This window comes from Oryx dammah, unplaced genomic scaffold, assembly GCF_014754425.2.
Source record: "Oryx dammah isolate SB20612 unplaced genomic scaffold, SCBI_Odam_1.1 HiC_scaffold_17, whole genome shotgun sequence".
Lineage (NCBI taxonomy): Eukaryota > Metazoa > Chordata > Mammalia > Artiodactyla > Bovidae > Oryx > Oryx dammah.
The window spans coordinates 8,372,962-8,395,031 of NW_024070201.1; the positions used below are offsets into that span (position 1 = coordinate 8,372,962).

Genomic DNA, 22,070 nt, shown 5'->3' on the forward strand with positions numbered 1-22,070 from the left:
CTGTCACACTAAAAATATGCTTTAATTAACACTCAACTAATAAAAGAATACAGGATGAAATCATCTACCAATCTCTTTTTTTTCCATGAAAAATTTCCAAATCTACTATAGTAGATGTTCACATGGCTCATTAAATAATACAGCTTTGCTAGAGATCTGAGAGAAGTCACAAAATTAGGAGCAAAATCCAGTAACTGCTTTGGACAGAAAAATGCAGAAGAAAGGAAGAAAGAATAGAGGTTACTTACACGGTGAGGGTGAGGTCAGGAGAGAAATCAAGCAATAACAACAAAAGTTCCTACCTGAATTGAACTATATAACATACAAGTATTTCAGTTAACTGCTTATCACTTAAGCCCACTTTATTAGAAGAGTTAGAGTTTCCAAAATTTTAAAAGGAAAAATCAGTGGTGTTTCCTAAGGAATTCAAATAATGCTGTTATTCCTATCAATAGTGTAGACAAAATGGTACATGTAAGTAGTAATAAAGTGCTCTTCTGGGACCAAGAAAGATCATAAAACCTACTAACAGTTTTACCATTCTAGCTGGTTGGTTGAAATACTTCTTAACCTCTTTGTCCTTCAGTTTCCTCATGGAGATAATAATAGTACTTACTTTTTAAGGTTTTCAAAATTATATATCACAGTGCCTAGAAATGTAATTTATAAATTTAACTTCTATGCAGAGTTTATATCATGCAAAATGCCAGGCTGGATGAGTCACAGGCTGAAATCAAGATTGCAGGGAGAAATAGTAACAATCTCAGAATGCAGATGATACAACTCTAATGGCAGAAAGTGAAGAGGAACTAACAGCCTCTTGGTGAGGGTGAAAGAGGAGAGTGAAAAAGCTGGCTTAACATTCAACATTCAAAAAGCTAAGCTCATGGCATCCAGTCCCATTCAGTTCAGTTCAGTTGCTCAGTCGTGTCCAACTCTTTGTGACCCCATGAATTGCAGCATGCTAGGCCTCCCTGTCCATCACCAACTCCCGGAGTTCACTCAGACTCACATACATCAAGTCGGTGATGCCATCCAGCCATCTCATCCTCTGTCATCCTCTTTTCCTCCTACCCCCAATCCCTCCCAGCATCAGAGTCTTTTTCAATGAGTCAACTCTTCGCATGAGGTGGCCAAAGTAATGGAGCTTCAGCTTTAGCATCATTCCTTCCAAAGAACACCCAGGGCTGATCTCCTTTAGGACAGACTGGTTGGATCTCCTTGCAGTCCAAGGGACTCTCAAGAGTCTTCTCCAACACCACAGTTCAAAAGCATCAATTCTTCGGTGCTCAGCCTTCTTCACAGTTCAACTCTCACATCCATACATGACCACTGGAAAAACCACAGCCTTGACTACACGGACCTTTGTGGGCAAAGTAATGTCTCTGCTCTTCAATAAGCTATCTAGGTTGGGCATAACTTTGCTTCCAAGGAGTAAGTGTCTTTTAATTTCATGGCTGCAATCACTATCTGCAGTGATTTTGGAGCCCCCCCAAAATGAAGTCTGACACTGTTTCCCCATCTATTTCCCATGAAGTGATGAGACTAGATGCCATGATCTTTGTTTTCTGAATGTTGAGCTCTAAGCCAATCTTTTCACTCTCCTCTTTCACTCTCATCAAGAGGCTTTTTAGTTCCTCTTCACTTTCTGCCATAAAGGTGGTATCATCTGCATATCTGAGGTTACTGATATTTCTCCCAGCAATCTTGATTCCAGCTTGTGCTTCTTCCAGTCCATTACTCCATAGCAAATAGATGCTGGAAAAATGGAAACAGCAACAGATTTTATTTTCTCGGGCTTCCAAATTACTGCAGCTGGTGACTGCATCCATGAAATCAAAAGACACTTGCTCTTTGGAAGAAAAGTTATGACAAATGTAGACAGTGTTATTAAAAATCAAAAACATCACTTTGTTGACAAAGGTCCTTATAGTCAAAACTATGGTTTTTCCAGTAGTAATGTATGGATGTGAGAGCTGGGCCACAAAGAAGGATGAGTGCCAAAGAACTGATGCTTTTGAATTGTAGTGAAGAAGACTCTTGAGAGTCCCTTGGATAGCAAGAAGACCAAATCAGTCAATCCTAAAGGAAATCAACCCCGAATATTCATTGGAAGGACTGATACTGAAGCCGAAGCTCCAATACTTTGGCCACCTGATACAAAGAGCTGACTCACTGAAAAGACCCTGATGCTGGGAAAGATTGAAGGCAAAAGAAAAAGGGGCGGCAGATGATGAGATGGTTAGATGAACTCCGCAGGTTGGTCGGTGCCCAATATGCTACTGGAGATCAGTGGAGAAATAACTCCAGAAAGAATGAAGGGATGGAGCCAAAGCAAAAACAACACCCAGTTGTGGATGTGACTGGTGACAGAAGCAAGGTCTGATGCTATAAAGAGCAATATTGTATAGGAACCTGGAATGTTAGGTCCATGAATCAAGGCAAATTGGAAGTGGTCAAACAGGAGATGGCAAGAGTTAACGTTGACATTCTAGGAATCAGCAAACTAAGATCGACTTAATGGGTGAATTTACCTCAGATGACCATTATATCTACTACTGTGGGCAGGAATCCCTTAGAAGAAATGGAGTAGCTATCATAGTCAACAAGAGTCCGAAATGCAGTACTTGGATGTAACCTCAAAACGACAGAATGATCTCTGTTCATTTCCAAGGCAAATCATTCAATATCATGGTAATCCAAGTCTATGCCCCGACCAGTAACACTGAAGAAGCTGAAGTTGAACAGTTCTATGAAGACCTACAAGACCTTTTAGAACTAACCCCCCCCCCAAAAAAAAAAAAAAAAAAGATGTCCTTTTCATTCTAGGGGACTGGAATGCAAAAGTAGGAAGTCAAGAAATACCTGGAGTAACAGACAAATTTGGCCTTGGAGTATAGAATGAAGCAGGGCAAAGACTAATAGAGTTTTGCCAAGGGAACACACTGGTCATAGCAAACACCCTCTTCCAACAACACAAGAGAAGATAACTTGGGAATCATCATTTGGGGCTTAAGATTAGAATTCCAGGTCTGCCACTTACTGACTAGGTAACTTTATGCAAGTTTTTAAGATTCTTCTATTTTGTTTTCTCATCTGTAAGATGGGACTAAACCTTCCTGCTTTACAGTGTTGATATAAGATTTAAATGCTATAACGCAGAACATGTGCTCAATGTTGGACTTGGAACATTCTTCATGATTTTTGACTGTCATATAGTATGATAGGGACTAAGGAGACAGGAGAAATCTAACTTGAGTGTTTCACATTTACTCCTGGGCTGATATCCTCTCCCTGTGCTTTTGTCTTTCTTGCTCAAATCTTCCAGTGCTCTTCCCTCACCTTGCTATTAATCAGAAATGTACATGCCTAAGAATTACTCATGTTTCATTTAGAAAGGCATTTGTTAAAATCCCCATCTCTGTTTGCAAAGTGCCTCTGAAACTGAAGATATATTTTTTGAAAACATTTTGTAGAAAATATTTCATGATTTTAAAAAGTGGTTTCATGATTTAAAAATACTGTCTTCTGTACTATTAGCTTCTTTTTTCCTGAATATTGATATTTGGTCCTAGAGGTCTGTTGCTTGCTGTTAATATGATCTTCGCCTTCTCTTAGTGTTACTGAGAACCAGTTCTTTTATTTAATATAATTAAATTAGTTGAAGAAAGCTATAATGTTCACTTAATAGTATTTTCTTTGAGATTTTCCCAATTATTTCAGTTGAATGCTTTTGTTTTTTATATCATATATATATATTTTAGAAACAGAGACTGGAGAGAACTTTAAAACCCTCACAGCTTTATGCCTTTTCTCTGTACACTCCAGTGCCTGACAATAGTACGTAGATTTTTTAATTGCCCCTATAAATAATTCCACCTGAGTCCCATTTGGTCTGGCCTTCAAAGCCACATTAAATGCCATTTAAAAGGCCAACCCACATGCCCCTGAGAAAACTAATTCAGCTCCATCTTACAATAGTATTTTATTGTGTTCATTCGATAACTTTTGAACTCAATGGAATTTCTAACTAATTATCACGGGCAAGAACCGCGAAAATAAGAATATGAACAAAACAAGAGCCCATCAGAAGTAGAAAGATAATGTACATGGAAAGAAATTGTAGTAGGAAGCTTAACGAGTCTTTTCTGGACTTGGGATGAGACACATGTAACCTCAGATGCTAAAGTGAGGTTGTCTAGCTAAAACCACAGAACTATTAGGAAATGGAGAAAACCAATTTTCTGACCCTTTCCTATTACTCTCCTCTAGCCATCTTTGTGAGATTATTTAGCACAAGGAATGTGTTGGAAGAGGCTGTCAGCTTAGCAGATGGATGTGCTGTGGCATGGCCCTCCAGCCTCGGCTGTCACTCGGAGTGAAGTGGGAGTGTCATAAGAAGCAAAACAGCTGCTGCAGAGTACAGATGCTTACTTCTCACATCTTAGCTGGATGCTATTGAGCTTCAGAATTTTGTAGGATGATCCAGTCCCACACTGTGCTATGAGAGCAGAGACCAAAATAGTTTTTGAAGACGTACTGTGCTTCTAAAGCTTGGCAGATCAGAAATGTGAAATAATATTGTGGGCAAAGCAGACCCTACAGAAGGTAGGTTTGAATAGGCTTGCTGGGTTCAGAGCTCATAAAGCTGCCTGCTAGTAGGAGATAGGATGCTCTCCAAAGAGCCCAAAGTACTCATGAGAGAAAGAGACAGGATGTGGACAAATGCCGTCTCCTGGTGCACTCAATATTTGCTTGAGAACCACAAACCGCAACACCTGAAGTAGATGTCCACTTTCTTCTTTTCTGACCTGGGAGTTGGAATAGAATTTGGAGGTCAGAGAGGAAGCAGAAAGAAGCAAGAAAAGAGAAATCATAACCCTTTAGTCAAGCCTGCACTAGGATAGAGGGACAGAGGCATAGAACTAGATATGAGATGCAAGTTTTTATTAAGTTAAAATGGAATTCTTTAATACCTGAAAAATGAGACTGTCCTAATACCTAAAAAACTTTAGATAAATTAATAAGTGGGCCTGAAGCCAGACTTGAGATGAAGCATACTGGAGAACAAAGGTGGGAGAAGAATAAACCTTATTAATATGTCTAAACTCTACCAAGTCCAGCCTGTTTAATAAACCAGTTACCTAGCTGTAACATGACATAGTACAGAAACTGCTAAGGCTAGAAAATATATTCATCTGTTTACTTGATACTCATATATATTTGGTTGAGCATTAGCCTCTTAAATGTAAGTATATATTTTCCTTATTTGGCCAAAAATTGTGATTTACTTGCTCAGTCATGTCCGACTCTTTGTAACCCCATGGAGTGTAACCTGCCAGGCTCCTCTGTTGATGGGATTCTCCAGGCAAGAATATTGGAGTTGGTTGCCATTTCCTTCTCCAGGGATATTCCCACCCAGAAATCAAACCCTTGTCTCCCGCATTGGCAGGTGGATTCTGTACCACTGAACCACCAGGTAACCCCTCTTTGGCCAAAAGTATATGTGACATTTTCCATAGTAACATCCAAAGAGAATGACAGAACAGAATATAATGCAATAAGAAACTGGAAAGTTATTGAATTTGCAACAATTTGCTTAAGCAAGTTGTTTCATTTCCTTTTGCTATAAGAACCCCCCCCCCAAAAAAAAAAGCTACATGTTGCAACAGTATCACAATCCACTATGGATGAGGCTCAGTTCAGTTCCAATCAGTCCCTCAGCTGTGTCCAACTCTTTGTGACCCCATGGACTGCAGCATGCCAGGTCTCCCTGTCTATCACCAACTCCTGGACTTTATGCAAACTCATGTCCATTGAGTCGGTGATGCCATCCAACCATTTCATCCTCTGTTGTCCCCTTCTCCTCCTGCCTTCAATCTTTCCCTAGCTAGATAAAAAAAGCAACATGGAGAGGCCTTACATGGAGGTGAGGAGGAGCTTGTAGCAAAGATGTACCCTGTACTGTGCACCACACTTTGAAAGTCTCTCTTGACTCCCTGACTACTCAGGTGGGCTGAGGGCCCAGGCTGGATGGTGCAATTTACTGTGGAGACTTCTCAACAGGATGGTGTATTGAAGAAGCCCACTACAAGCCAAGAGACTAGATGACTCTTACTATGTTGACAAACATATATTTAATCTGAAAATTTTCCTCTATATTAAAATGGCAACTCATGCATGATCACTATTGTTTAAATTTCTATTTAATAAAGTAATAATATTTAAATTCATGATAAAAAATAATAGTAATAACTCGTTAGTATTAAGCACTTACCATGTGTGCCAAGCTTTTCACCTGCTTTATCTTATTTAATACAATAGTTGAAGGGAGTAGATTGCTATATTATTTCTATTTTACAAGTGAGAAAATTGAGCTTTGAACAGTGCATACAGCTTACCTATGTTTATTGCTAGTAAGTGGCAGAGAAGACCATTAATCTAGATTTGCCTAACTCTGAACCTGAAACTCTTAATGATAGGTATTAGGCAGCATCTTCTTTTATTTCTTTCTCTATCAATTCATCACAATTTGAAATAAAAAACAAGTACTGAGATTTACATCAAAGCTTTGATAATAGAAATCTTATACAACAGAGAAAACCGAATCTTTCTAAATTGTAGGTTACATAATGAACACAATCTTCTCCCCTTTGCATCTATCTTTCAACAATTGCTGTTATAAATATGTAACTTACAGAATATTAAGGTTCAATTAAATAAGAGAATTGTCCAGATAAATGAGAATTGCTATTGCTAAATTCATATTTACATATTTTGTTATGTCTATGAGAATATATATTTCAAATTAATTTCTTAAAGTGTGATTTTTCTCTCTTGATTATCTTTTTAAATGGTAGGGAAAGATTCCCACTATTCAATACAAACTTACACAGTAATTTAAAGATTGTAACACATTTCCAAAATAACACAGAGTAATATCTACCCTTTTCTCTCTCTCTCTCTGTCGCTAACTCACTAAAACTTGTAAGAAAATTGAACTATAAATAAATAAATATAAACACACATTAAAGTGTAAATATATACAGGTATCCCTTGCTTTTCAAAAGTTTGCTTTACAGTACTTTGTTTTATCTACATTTTAGTAACTGTTTCACTAACTGAAAGAAATCTGAAGAGATTTTCACTTCTATGAAAAAAGGTGAAAAATGAAAACTGAATGAATATTTCAAAGAACTTGAGCACTAAATGAAACAAAAATTCTTCATTTGATGGCATTTTGACTTACAAAATTTTCATAGGAATGCCTTTCTTTTGTATAGCTGGGGAAACCTGTATTTGTATTACTGTTTTGACATCCTAATTATAATAAGTAGACTAAACCAATTTATCTTATATTTATTGACTACTAAGAGTATTTTGATGACTATAAAATTAAAAATATATCCTATAGGATATTGTAAAGAAAATTTAACCTTTTGGGACATGTGGACAAGAAACAATCTAAGGTAAAAATGCTTTACTAAAAGTGCTTTGGGTTTAGAATATTCTAGTAAAGAGGAGAATTTAAAGGGACATAAAGCTTTCAACTCAATATCCTGAGTGTGAGACCTTTTCTCTTCCAAGAAGCTCCACTGCTTTTCAAAGATTACTTGGTCCATTAGAACAGCATCATCTTTTAAAATACAGGACATGTACTCAATAGAGGCAGAGTGCATCACTTGAGATGTCTCAGGATGTTGGTGTCCCTTTTAATCTGTGCTGCCTGAGAAAACAGGGACAAAACTCAACACTTGGTTCAACACCATTAGTAGCTCTAGCCTTGAGTGTTACCAAAGCATAAGAGGCATAAAGTGCACAGTACAGCTTTCCTCAATTCATTTTCAAAAAAGAGTATTTCATTAATTTTCATGCTATTTCTCTTCTCTTCCATAAGATTTTAATGGACTAGAGTATGTCATGTATATAGAACTCATGATAAAATAGAGAGACAGGCATTATATGATGGAAGTAGCAGCAGAAATAGATGAGGGGCAAGTCTATTAAAATGCATCATCTGAATACGATTTAGCTTGAAATGTGACAGTGTTTTTGTTAAAGTACTTTTTAATAGCACAAAGAGATTTATACTATTGAAAGTCTAAAAGGATTAGTCATCCCAAATGGATTATTTATTTTTGAAATGAATATTTATAGAGAGCATCTGAATTAGGCAGCAATCTTTGCCTTTGTTTAAACACAATTAACAATATGCAAAGTAAGGCAGTGCTTTTTAGAACATATGTGAGCCTAAGTACTAATGTTGGCAGTCATTTCAATATCTGCAGAGTGAGTACATAAAATGAGGAACAACTAACCTGTTATACTCTTAATTAATGAACACCTGTACACAATGAAAGCATGCCTGCTTTTATGAATGCATGGAAATGCAACCAAGCAATTAATGTTTAATTTAAAATTCACACTATTGAAAATGGAGCAAGAAAAAACAACTTGTAATTAGCAAAGCACAAAAGCAGAAAGTTGCATTTTTCTATGAATGAATCTTTTCCAATGTATTCAGTTCAGTTCAGTTCATTTCAGTCACTCAGCCATGTCCAATTCTTTGCGACCCCATGAATTGCAGCACGCCAAGCCTCCCTGTCCATCACCAACTCCTGGAATTCACTCAAACTCACATCCATTGAGTCAGTGATGCCATCCAGCCATCTCATCTTCTGTCATCCCCTTCTCCTCCTGCCCCCAATCCCTCACAGCATCAGAGTCTTTTCCAATGAGTCAACTCTTCTCATGAGGTGGCCAAAGTACTGGTTTCAGCTTTAGCATCATTCCTTCCAAAGAACACCCAGGGCTGATCTCCTTTAGAATGGACTGGTTGGATTTCCTTGCAGTCCAAGGGACTCTCAAGAGTCTTCTCTAACACCACAGTTCAAAAGCAGCAATTCTTCAGCACTCAGCCTTCTTCACAGTCCAACTCTCACATCCATACATGACCACAGGAAAAACCATAACCGGACCTTTGTTGGCAAAGTAATGTCTCTGCTCTTCAATATGCTGTCTAGGTTGGTCATAACTTTCCTTTCAAGGAGTAAGCATCTTTTAATTTCATGGGTGCAATCACCATCTGCAGTGATTTTGGAGCCCAGAAAAATGAAGTCTGACACTGTTTCCACTGTTTCCTCATCTATTCCCCATGAAGTGATGGGACCAGATGTCATGATCTTCGTTTTCTGAATGTTGAGCTTTAAGCCAACTGTATCACTCTCCTCTTTCACTTTCATCAAGAGGCTTTTGAGTTCCTCTTCACCTTCTGTGATAAGGGTGGTATCATCTGCATATCTGAGATTATTGATATTTCTTCCAGCAATCTTGATTCCAGCTTGTGTTTCTTCCAGCCTAGCATTTCTCATGATGTACTCTCCAATGTATTAGGCTACTCTATTTTTAATTTTTTTGGTGCTTAATTTTTATATGAAAACAATTTTAATTATTTGTCTCACTTTATGAGAATTATTGTAATTCTCACATTATGTAATGATTATTTTCACTTTCTGATTCTTTTCTTTCTATTTTTAAAGAATGAGACTGAGTATGTTTTAGAGAAAGAACCAACACTTTTGATAGTTTAATTATTATAAACTGCATTCGATTTCCAAGAAGTCACAAATCACATTTTTTGGTCTAATTCAATAATTGTGATACAAAATGTACATATTTCATTCTTAGTTCTCTATGTACATGTTTCTCTGACCTCAGTCCTGGTGTGGGTAGCAGCATATAAAGGAAAGGAAACTAACAGTCTGTTTAAATCTTTCAGCAAAGACATACTATACCAGTGCCAGACATTGTTCAAGGTGAACAATAAAACAATGAACAAAAAAGACAAGATTCTCACCCTTACTGTACTTACACTGTAATGAGATTCACGTTATCATTGAGTGTAAAGACATTAATGTTCCTCCCTCTTGTATCTGTAATCTACCCCCTCTTCATTTCTCTACTGTTTTAATTATTCTCATCAACATTGTTGATATTTATGTTTGCCTAAACTAGTCCCTTACCAAATATGTTTTACATACAATTTGATAGGGTCATAAAGGATAGATCTCAATAAGACTTTGTCCAAAGTAGTCAAAACTCTATTAACGACTTTTTAGTCCTGTTCCTTTCAAGTGATAAACAAGATACCTTAAAATTTGTTTTTAAATAAAGCTGTTAATTTTCCTTATGTGGTCTTTATAAGCATTCTTTCAGAGACACATTATTCTAGAAGACTGGAAGCATGCTGGTGTTTTATAAGTTGGTCAAGTTAAGGCAAAATTTGTCTTTTCAAAGTATGATTTATAGCAAGTCAGATGGTGAAGGCAGCATAAAGAATTTTAAGAAAGTGCCTATAATTAGAGGTAACTGCTAACACTGGAGAAAAAAAGGGTGAGCCAATCTATTCTGAATTTTATGGACCTGCTATATTGAATGAGTACATAATTAGGAGAAACTAACATCTTCAACTTAACTTGAAGATAAGTGCAAGGAGCAAAATGGAAGCATCTAGACCTGTATTTGTGGATAAAAGGAGAAAAAGCTCTGAAAACAAATAAAATGAAATAATTATCTTAAAGGAAATAGTTTTATGATGTCCAGGTAAATGAACTTGGAAAAATTACAGTAAAGCAATAATAGTTAATTCAAATTGCTTTAAAAGTGATTATTTGCTGTATTACTCAAGGAACAAAAACCAGGGCTCTGTGACAACCTAGAGGGGTGGGATGGATTGGGAGGTGGGAGGAAGGTTCAAAAGGGAGGGGATAAATATATATATACACGTATGACTGATCCATGTTGATGTATGGCAGAAGCCAACACAATATTGTAAAGCAATTATCCTTTAATTAAAAATAAGTAAATTTTTAAAAAGCAACTAAGGGGCATAGCCAATAGAATTCTGACTCTCTAATATTCTTACCTGCTTCATTTGTGCGGATCATTCGAGATGGAGTGCTTGGGTCTCCAGTCCCAATTGGATTGGTGGCCACCACTCTGAATTCATATTCTACCCAGGGGTTCAGGTCCACTGCCATGGCTGATTCCATGTCCCCTGTTATGATTTCTGGAACTAGGTAGAGGAAGGAAATTTCATGTCATTAGGTGAACTTTATTTTCTTGGGCTCCAAAATCACTGCAAATTGTGACTGCAGCCATGAAATTAAAAGACACTTCCTCCTTGGAAGGAAAATTATGACCAATTAGACAGCATATTGAAAAGCAGAGACATTACTTTGCCAACAAATTTCCATCTAGTCAAAGCTGTGGTTTTTCCAGTAGTCATGTATGGATGTGAGAGTTGGCCCATAAAGAAAGTTAGTTGAGTGCCAAAGAATTGATGTTTTTAAATGGTGGTGTTGGAGAAGACTCTTGAGAGTCCCTTGGACAGCAAGGAAATCAATCCAGTCAATCCTAAAGGAAATTAGCCCTGAATATTCATTGGAAGGACTGATGCTGAAGCTGAAGCTCTAATACTTTGGCCATCTGATGCAAATAACTGATTCACTAGAAAAGACCCTGACACTGGGAGGGATTGGGGGCAGGAGGAGAAGGGGATGATAGAGGATGAGATGGTTGGAGAGCATCACTGACTCGCTGAACATGAGTTTGAGCAAGCTCCAGGCGTTGGTCATGGACAGGGAAGCCTGGTGTGCTGCAGTCCATGGGGTCCCAAAGAATTAGACACAATTGAGCGACTGAACTGAATTGAACTGAGGTGAACTAGAAATGCTTATAGATTGAAATCAAAGATATTAGGCCCTGACAGACATGGCAGGCTTCTGCATATACCCTTAGATCACGTGGTCATGTGTCACTTCCAGTCTCATTAGTAAAACAAAAATCAGTCTTCAGAAGTAAGCAGTTGCACATGTCAAAGTCCGTTATAGTTAGAATTCTTTCATCTCATCTTTACACATAGATTGACACAACACAACTTGCCATTATCTACACTAAAATATTTTTTGTCAACCCTTCAACCCCAGAGAAGATGCCAACCAGAGCTCCAATTTAAGCAAACAGTTCTTATATTTCTAGGGAAATTTCTTGAGCAGTTTGCCTCTCCCAGTTCTGGCAAACATGCTCAGCCACTTGGCAGTTCCAAACAGTGGTTTAAGAATATATCTCTCTAATTTAAAAACTCCAGTTTGTGGTTTCAAAGTGGAAGCTCTGAACTCTCCTTGGAGTGACCTTTGTACTACATGTAGATTTTTATTAAAACATAAAACTGTGTGTCAATATAATTACCACATAGTAAAGCATTTTTACATAGTGTTTATGCTCTATCTGGGACTGCTTTTCTTGTTCCCTGATCTCTGCTGTCTAGGAAATATTTCTGTAAGAACATTTGTTCCAGAGGTGAAAGTGAGGAAAGTGCAAAACCTCCCTATGAAGTGCAAACATCCTCTGAATTTATAGCTGCACTGATTTCTGTTTAAGCATGGCAGGGCAGTGTTGGGGAGGGGAGAGGCTTTTGATTTGATGACGCTGTAGACTTTTACTACAACAAGGTGAAATAAAATGCATCTTGCATTTCCCATGAAAATCTCTCTTGAAACGCAACAAGAGAGTATTACCAAATAATCAGTTCCATGAAAGTTGAATGCTCAGAGCATAGGCAGTGTGGGCTGCCTGACCAATCTCACAGCCCTATAGAGCTGACTTTTTAAAGCAGTGAAGTGAAAATATGAAACAAACAAACAAAAATATCTGTCCTCTTTTGCTGCACTGGCAAATGAGCAACATCTTTGAAGTCTGAGTGGTAGAGGATTAAGGCCACTGTTCAGTACACCATTTGGCAGAATGCTGAGCTATGTCTGCCAAACATAAAGGTGGGAAGAAGAGATACCAAGACACTGAGCTCTCCCGAGATCCAAGAACAAACTGATTCACCAGTACTTGTCTTGGGTCCATCAGGACCTACTGTTTCATTGACTTCTGTTTATGTCTGTCACTCCAAGCAACTCCAGACATAGAGGTCATCCCTCATCCTTTACTCTAATCCCTATAGAACTCTGTCTGTCTCAATTGCCATCCTTCCCTAACATCCCACTGCTGGGCATACACACCGAGGAAACCAGAATTGAAAGAGACACGTGTACCCCAATGTTTATCGCAGCACTGTTTAGAATGACCAGGACATGGAAGCAACCTAGATGTCCATCAGCAGATGAATGGATAAGAAAGCTGTGGTACACATACACAATGGAGTATTACTCAGCCATGAAAAAGAATATATTTGAATCAGTTCTAATGAGGTGGATGAAACTGGAGCCGATTATACAGAGTGAAGTAAGCCAGAGAGAAAAACACCAATACAGTATACTAACACATATATATGGAATTTAGAAAGATGGTAATGATAAGCTTGTATAGGAGACAGCAAAACAGACACAGATGTATAGAACAGTCTTTTGGACTCTGTGGGAGAGGGAGAGGGTGGGATGATTTGGGAGAATGGCATTGAAACATGTATAATATCATATATGAAACAAATCGCCAGTCCAGGTTCGATGCATGATACTAGATGCTTGGGGCTGGTGCACTGGGATGACCCAGAGGGATGGTACGAGGAGGGAGGAGGGAGGGGGGTTCAGGATGGGGAACACATGTATACCCGTTGCAGATTCATGTTGATGTATGGCAAAATAAATACAATATGACCCAGAGAGATGTTGTGGGGAGGGGGGTGGGAGGGGGGGTTCATGTTTGGGAATGCATGTACGCCCGTGGTGGATTCATGTCAATGTATGGCAAAATCAATACAGAATTGTAAAGTAAAATAAAAAATTAATTAATTAATTAAAAAATACAATATTGTAAGTAAAAAAATAAATAAATAAAATAAAAGCCTGTGACTATGATCTTTGGAATTCGTAATCCATCACTAGCAAAATCCCCTTGTCTGCATCCTTCTTCCTCAACTTGCTTAAAATGTTTTACTCCAGGAGAAAACTGAGTCCCCTCTGAGGCAACTTCATGCCTCTCAAGGGGTAGCCCTCTTAAAATATTGTATAGAAGAGTAACCAGTCCAGCTCAGTTGTATCTCTCTCCTACCCACTCCCTTCCCCTGCCAAGGTCTCTAATACAGGCATGCAGATATTTTTCCACTTAAAAACAAAAGTCTTTTAAAATTTTCTTGCCTTCCAACCTTCACCCATTCTCTATGTTTCTTTTACAGCAAAGCTTCTTGAGAGTCATTAATATTTGTCCCTTATTTTCTGTCTCCATTTATTCTCTTTTAATTCACTCTTGAAACTTCCTACGTGGTGCAGAGGTAAAGAATCTCCCTGCCAAAGCAGGAGATATAGGAGGCATAGGTTTGATCCCTGGGTGGGGAAGATCCCTGGGGGAGGGAATGGCTACCCACTCAAATATTCTTAACTGGAAAATTCCATGGACAGAGGAGCCTGGCAGACTACAGTTCATGGGGTCACAAAGAGTCAGACCTGACTGAACACACACACACACACACACACACACACATTCACTCTCGGACTCACTGCAGCCAGACTCTCAGCTCCAGCAATCCACCATAACTGCTCCCAGCGACATCACCAGTGGCCTCCAATTCTAAAACATTGTGCTCGCGTTTCTGTCCTTATTTTATTTGTTCCAATATCATGCTTCGCACAGTTAATCATTCTCTGCTCTTTGAAATGCTTTTCAAGACTTCCGCTCTTCTTGTTTCCAATTATGCCTCTTCAGTCTGCATTGCTACTTTCTTTTTATCTTCCAGATGCACCACAATTCTACTAACTGCCTTTTCTTTTGTATTGTACTCTAAGGTGATCTTATCCAGTCTCATGGTTCTAAATACCTTCTGTATGCTGATGACTGTAACATTTTCAGCCATGAACTTCCTCCCTAGACTCCAAATTCATATGCCCTATAATCTATTAAACATTTCCATTTAGATAGAGTTAATCTTAATTTCCTTCCCTACTTCTGCAGTATTCCTTATGCAGTGAATGACAATTGCTATATCCCAAACTTTGAAGCCATCCTGTATTTCTACTTTTTTCTCTTGTCCCACTCCAATTCATAAGCAAATTATGACATCTCTGACTTCAGAGTATTTTGATTTCTCCACTTTCACTTGCAGTAAAACTTCTTAAAAGAGTTGCCTATATTAACTTTTCTCCCATTTTCTCTTGAGCCAATTCTTATGAGTCTTTAGTCCTTAAAATTTTACTGTAAATTCTAGTATCAAGATCGTGAATAACCTCCGGTTTGTTTAAATCAATGATCAAGTCTCATTTCCTCATAAGAGTTGCCAAGTCAGCAGCATTTGACCAAGTTGATTACTTTTTCTTCCTTGCTAGATTTTATTTTTTTGTCTGTCAGGATATAACATTGTCTTTTTCTAAAACTAAATGGCTGCTTACTCTCTATAACTTTTGTTTGAATACTCTTTCTCACAACCTCTTACTATTGGAATGCTTGAGGGCTCAATTTTCATACTCCTTTTTTCTTTGTTTTATGCTTACATCCTCGGAGAGTACATGGAATCTTATGGCATTTACTGCAATTTATATGCCAATAATTTCCTAATTTATATCTTCATTCTAAACCTCACTCTTAAACTCCAGTCTCATACATCTAGGTGCCCTTTGATCTCCATAAAGGCCTAGTCTCCAAGTACGGTTATACAGGGGTTAGGGTTTTGACATACTAATTTTGGGGAGCCACAACTCAGTCCAAAGCAGGCAGGTGGTGATTTAAAATATTTTAAAATTTAAATAATTTTTTAAAAAATACACTTGATGTACAACACTATGTTAGATTTCAGGTGTGTTACATATTGATTTGACCTTTGAGTACATTCTGAAATGACTGCCATAGTATATCTAGTAACCATCTGTCCCCAAACAAATATATTACAATATTACTAACCATACTGTTACTCTTATGCTGTATATTACATGCTTGTAACTTGTTTATTTATAATTGGAGGTTTGTACCTCTTAATCTCCTTCACCTACTTTACATCCCCCAACCCCAACCTTCTGATGATAACACCAGTCTATTCTCTATATCTAAGAGTCTGTTTTCATTTTGTTTTGTTTGTTTGGTGAATTTCACATATAAGTGAGATCATCTGGTATTTGATTATTTTGTTAGCATCAGTTCAGTTCAGTCGCTCAGTCATGTCCAACTATTTGTGACCCCATGAATCGCAGCATGCCAGGCCTCCCTGTCCATCACCAACTTCCGGAGATCACTCAGATTCACATCCATCAAGTCAGTGATGCCATCCAGCCATCTCATCCTCTGTTGTCCCCTTCTCCTCCTGCCTGCAATCCCTCCCAGCATCAGAGTCTTTTCCAATGAGTCATCTCTTCCCATGAGGTGGCCAAAGTACTGGAGTTTCAGCTTCAGCATCATTCCTTCCAAAGAAATCCCAGAGCTGATCTCCTTCAGAATGGACTGGTTGGATCTCCTTGCAGTCCAAGGGACTCTCAAGAGTCTTCTCCAACACCACAGTTCAAACGCATCAATTCTTCAGCACTCAGCCTTCTTCACAGTCCAACTCTCACATCCATACATGACCACAGGAAAAGCCATAGCCTTGATGCCTTGACTAGACGGACCTTAGTCGGCAAAGTAATGTCTCTGCTTTAGAATATACTATCTAGGTTGGTCATAACTTTTCTTCCAAGGAGTAAGCATCTTTTAATTTCATGGGTGCAATCACCATCTGCAGTGATTTTGGAGCCCCCCAAAAATAAAGTCTGACACTGTTTCCACTGTTTCCCCATCTATTTCCCATGAAGTGATGGGACCGGATGCCATGATCTTCATTTTCTGAATGTTGAGTTTTAAGCCAACTGCATCACTCTCCTCTTTCACTTTCATCAAGAGGTTTTTTAGTTCCTCTTCACTTTCTGCTATAAGGGTGGTGTCATCTGCATACCTGAGGTTATTGATATTTCTCCCGGCAATCTTGATTCCAGCTTGTGTTTTTTCCACCAAACCCATCCATGTTGTGTCAAATGGCAAGATTCCATTTTTATTATAGCTGAGAAATATTCCACTGTGTGTGTATACCAAATATTCATTATCCATCTATCAATGAACACTTAAATTGCTTCTGTATGTTGGCTATTGTAAATAGTGCTTCAGTGAATATTGGAATGCATACATCTTTTTGAACTAGTGTTTTTATTTTATTTGGATAAATACCCCAAAGGAGGATTGCTGGGTTGTTTAGTAATTCAATTTCTTAATTATTTTGAGAAAGTAATTACTGTTTCCATAGTGGCTATACCAATTTACATTCCTACAAAGAGTGCACAGGATTTTTCTTTTTTCCATGTGCTCATCAGCGTTTCTTATTTATTGCCTTTTCAATAAAAGCAATTCTAATAGGTGTGAAGTAATAGCTCATTGCAGTTTTGACAGGCATTTTTCTGTGATTAGTGATGAGGAGCATCTTTTCATGTGTCTGTGCCCGTCTCTATGTCTTCTTTCGAAAAATGTCTATTCAGATTCTCTGCCTATTTTTTTAATTAAGTTTGATGTTGTTGATGATGAGTTGTATGAGTTCTTTGTATATTTTGTATATTAACCCCTTATCAGATGTATGATTTGCAAATATCTTCAAATATTTCAGTAGACTACCTTTTTGTTTTGTTGATAGTTTCCTTTGTTATGCTAAAATTTTTAGTTTGGTGTAGTCCCATTTGTTTATTTTTGCTTTTGTTGCCCTTACCTGAGAAGATAGATCCCCCAAAATATTAAGTCTCATACTGAAGAGCATATTATATTTTCTTCTAGGAATTTTATGGTTTCATTTAAGTCTTTAATCCATTTTGAGTTAATTGTTTTGAACATGGTGTGAGAAAGTAGTCCAATTTGATTCTTTTGTATGAAGCTGTTCAGTTTTCCAAGCATTATTTATTGAAAACGTTTTTCTTTCCCCATTCTTACATTATTTATCATAGATTAATTGACCATATATGTATGGGTTTATTTCTGGGCTCTCATTTCCCTACAATTTTGATTACTGTAGCTTGGAAGTACATTTTGAAATCAAGGAACATGATACCCCAGCTTTTCTTTTTTTGTTCAATTGTTTAGGCTATTTGGATGTTTTGTGTTTCCATATAAATTTTAGAAGTTATCTGTTCTAGATCTATGAAAAATGCCATTGGTATTTTGACTGATAGTGGATTGAATCTGTAGACTGCCTTAGGTAGTTTGGTTATTTTAACAATATTAATTCTTTCATTAAATCATTTTCTATGTATAGTATAGTATTATGTCATCTGAAGAAGGAAACGGTACCCACTCCAGAACTCTTGCCTGGAAAATCCCACGGACTGAGGAGCCAGGTAGGCTACAGGCCATGGGGTCGCAAAGAGTAGGACACTACTAAGAGACTTCACTTTCTTTCTTTCATGTCATCTGAAAACTGAGTTTTACATTCTTTCCAATTTGGATTCCTTACATTTATTTTTTGGCCTGATTGTTATGGCTAGGACTTCCATAAAGGTGGCATAAGTGGCATCTTGGTTTGTTCCTGATCTTAGAGGAAATGCTTTCAGATTTCCACCACTGAATTTGATGTTCAGTTCAGTTCAGTCACTCAGTTGTGTCTGACTCTTGGCGACCCCATGAATTGCAGCACGCCAGGCCTCCCTGTCCATCACCAATGCCCGGAGTTCACTCAGACTCACGTCCATTGAGTCAGTGATGTCATCCAGCCATCTCATCCTCTGTCGTCCCCTTCTCCTCCTGCCCCCAATCCCTCCCAGCATCAGAGTCTTTTCCAATGAGTCAACTCTTCACATGAGGTGGCCAAAGTACTGGTTTCAGCTTTAGCATCATTCCTTCCAAAGAAATCCAGGGTTGATCTCCTTCAGAATGGACTGGTTGGATCTCCTTGCAGTCCAAGGGACTCTCAAGAGTCTTCCCAAAACCACAGTTCTAAAGCATCAATTCTTTGGTGCTCAGCTTTCTTCACAGTCCAACTCCCACATCCATACATGACTACTGGAAAAACCATAGCCTTGACTAGACAGACCTTAGTCGGCAAAGTAATGTCTCTGCTTTTCAATATGCTGTCAAGGTTGATTATAACTTTTCTTCCAAGGAGTAAGCGTCTTTTTATTTCATGGCTGTAGTCACCATCTGCAGTGATTTTGGAGTCCAAAAATATAAAGTCTGACACTGTTTCCACTGTTTCCCCATCTATTTCCCATGAAGTGATGGGACCGGGTGCCATGATCTTTGTTTTCTGAATGTTGAACTTTAAGCCAACTTTTTCACTCTCCACTTTCACTTTCATCAAGAGGCTTTTTAGTTCCTCTTCACTTTCTGCCATAAGGGTGGTGTCATCTGCATATCTGAGGTTATTGATATTTCTCCCCGCAATCTTGATTCCAGCTTGTGTTTCTTCCAGTCCAGCGTTTCTCATGATGTACTCTGCATAGAAGTTAAATAAGCAGGGTGACAATATGCAGCCTTGATGTGCTCCTTTTCCTATTTGGAACGAATCTGTTGTTCCATGTCCAGTTCTAACTGTTGCTTCCTTACCTGCATACAGATTTCTCAAGAGGCAGGTCAGGTGGTCTGGTATTCCCATCTCTGTCAGGATTTTCCACAGTTTGTGGTGATCCACACAGTCAAAGGCTTTGGCATAGTCAATAAAGCAGAAAGAGATGTTTTTCTGGAACTCTCTTGCTTTTTCCATGATCCAGTGGATGTTGGCAATTTGATCTCTGGTTCCTCTGCCTTTTCTAAAACCAGCTTGAACATCAGGAAGTTCACGGTTCACATATTGCTAAAGCCTGCTTGGAGAATTTTGAGCATTACTTTACTAGCATGTGAGATTAGTGCAATTGTGTGGTAGTTTGAGCATTCTTTGGCATTGCCTTTCTTTGGAATTGGAATGAAAACTGACCTTTTCCAGTCCTGTGGCCACTGCTGAGTTTTCCAAATTCGCTGACATATTGAGTGCAGCACTTTCACAGCATTATCTTTCAGAATTTGAAATAGCTCAACTGGAATTCCATCAACCTCTACTAGCTTTGTTCATAGTGATGCTTTCTAAGGCCCACTTGACTTCACATTCCAGGATGTCTGGCTCTAGATGAGTGATCACACCGTCATGATTATCAGGGTCATGAAGATCTTTTTTGTACAGTTCTTCTGTGTATTCTTGCCACCTCTTCTTAATGTCTTCTGCTTCTGTTAGGTCCAGACTATTTCTGTCCTTTATTGAGCCCATCTTTGCATGAAATGTTCCCTTGGTATCTCTAATTTTCTTGAAGAGATCTCTAGTCTTTCCCATTCTGTTCTTTTCCTCTATTTCTTTGCATTGATCACTGAAGAAGGCTTTCTTATCTCTTCTTGCTATTCTTTGGAACTCTACATTCAGATACTTATATCTTTCCTTTTCTCCTTTGCTTTTCGTTTCTCTTCTTTTCACAGCTATTTGTAAGTCCTCCCCAGACAGCCATTTTCCTTTTTTGCATTTGTTTTCCTTGGGGATGGTCTTGATCCCTGTCTCCTGTACAATGTCATGAACCTCATTCCATAGTTCATCAGGCACTCTATCTATAAGATTTAGGCCCTTAAATCTATTTCTCATTTCCACTGTATAATCATAAGGGATTTGATTTAGGTCATACCTGAATGGTCTAGTGGTTTTCCCTATGTTCTTCAATTTGAGTCTGAATTTGGTAATAAGGAGTTCATGATCTGAGTCACAGTCAGCTCCTGATCTTGTTTTTGTTGACTGTATAGAGCTTTTCCATCTTTGGCTGCAAAGAGTATAATCAATCTGATTTCGGTGTTGATCATCTGGTGATGTCCATGTGTAGAGTCTTCTTTTGTGTTGTTGGGAGAGGGTGTTTTCTATGACCAGTGCATTTTCTTGGCAAAACTATTAGTCTTTGCCCTGCTTCATTCTGCATTCCAAGGCCAAATTTGCCTGTTACTCCAGGTGTTTCTTGACTTCCTACTTTTGCATTCCAGTCCCCTATAATGAAAAGGACATCTTTTTTGCATGTTAGTTCTAAAAGGTCTTGTAGGTCTTCATAAAACCATTCAACTTCAGCTTATTCAGCGTTACTGATTGGGGCATAAACTTGGATTACCGTGATATTGAATGGTTTTCCTTGGAGACGAACAGAAATCATTCTGTCGTTTTTGAGATTGTATCCAAGTACTGCATTTCGGACTCTTTTATTGACCATGATGGCTACTCCATTTCTTCTGAGGGATTCCTGCCCACAGTAGTCATATAATGGTCATCTGAGTTAAATTTACCCATTCCAGTCCATTTTAGTTCTCTGATTCCTAGATTGTCGATGTTCACTCTTGCCATCTCTTGTTTGACCACTTCCAATTTGCCTTGATTCATGGACCTGACATTCCAGGTTCCTATGCAATACTGCTCTTTACAGCATCGGACCTTGCTTCTATCACCAGTCACATCCACAACTGGGTATTGATTTTGCTTTGGCTCCATCCCTTCATTCTTTCTAGAGTTATTTCTCCACTGATCTCTAGTAGCATATTGGGCACCTACTGACCTGGGGGGTTCCTCTTTCAGTATCCTATCATTTTGCCTTTTCATACTGTTCATGGGATTCTCAAGGCAAGAATACTGACGTGGTTTGCCATTCCCTTCTCCATTGGACCACATTCTGTCAGACCTCTCCACCATGATCCGCCCACCCTGGGTTGCCCAGCGGGCATGGCTTAGTTTCACTGAGTTAGACAAGGCTGTGGTCCTAGTGTGATTGGATTGACTAGTTTTCTGTGAATATGGTTTCAGTGTGTCTGCCCTCTGATGCCCTCTTGCAACACCTACCATCTTACTTGGAATTTGATGTTATCTGTGAGCTTGTCATATATAGATTTTACTATGTTGAGGCATATTTCCTCTATATCTATTTTGTTGAGAATTTTTGTCATAATGAATGTTGAATTTTTTCAAAAGCTTTTCTGTACCTATTTTGATGATCATATGACTTTTATTCTTCAATTTTTTTTAATGTGTTGTATATCACAAGGATTGATATCGGAATATTGGATCATCTTTGCATTCCTGGTAT

The 22,070-nt window shown here is 38.3% G+C and overlaps 1 protein-coding gene across 1 annotated transcript in view; it reads right to left on the minus strand.

The window, feature by feature from the left end:
- The window catches only part of CNTN5 (contactin 5), a 650,920-nt gene that overhangs the window by 69,317 nt on the left and 559,533 nt on the right, over nt 1-22,070 (minus strand). The window contains exon 15 of the mRNA XM_040257782.1: nt 10,925-11,074. Within this exon, the coding sequence (XP_040113716.1) occupies nt 10,925-11,074 (150 nt within the window). The remainder of the gene's footprint in view (nt 1-10,924; nt 11,075-22,070) is intronic.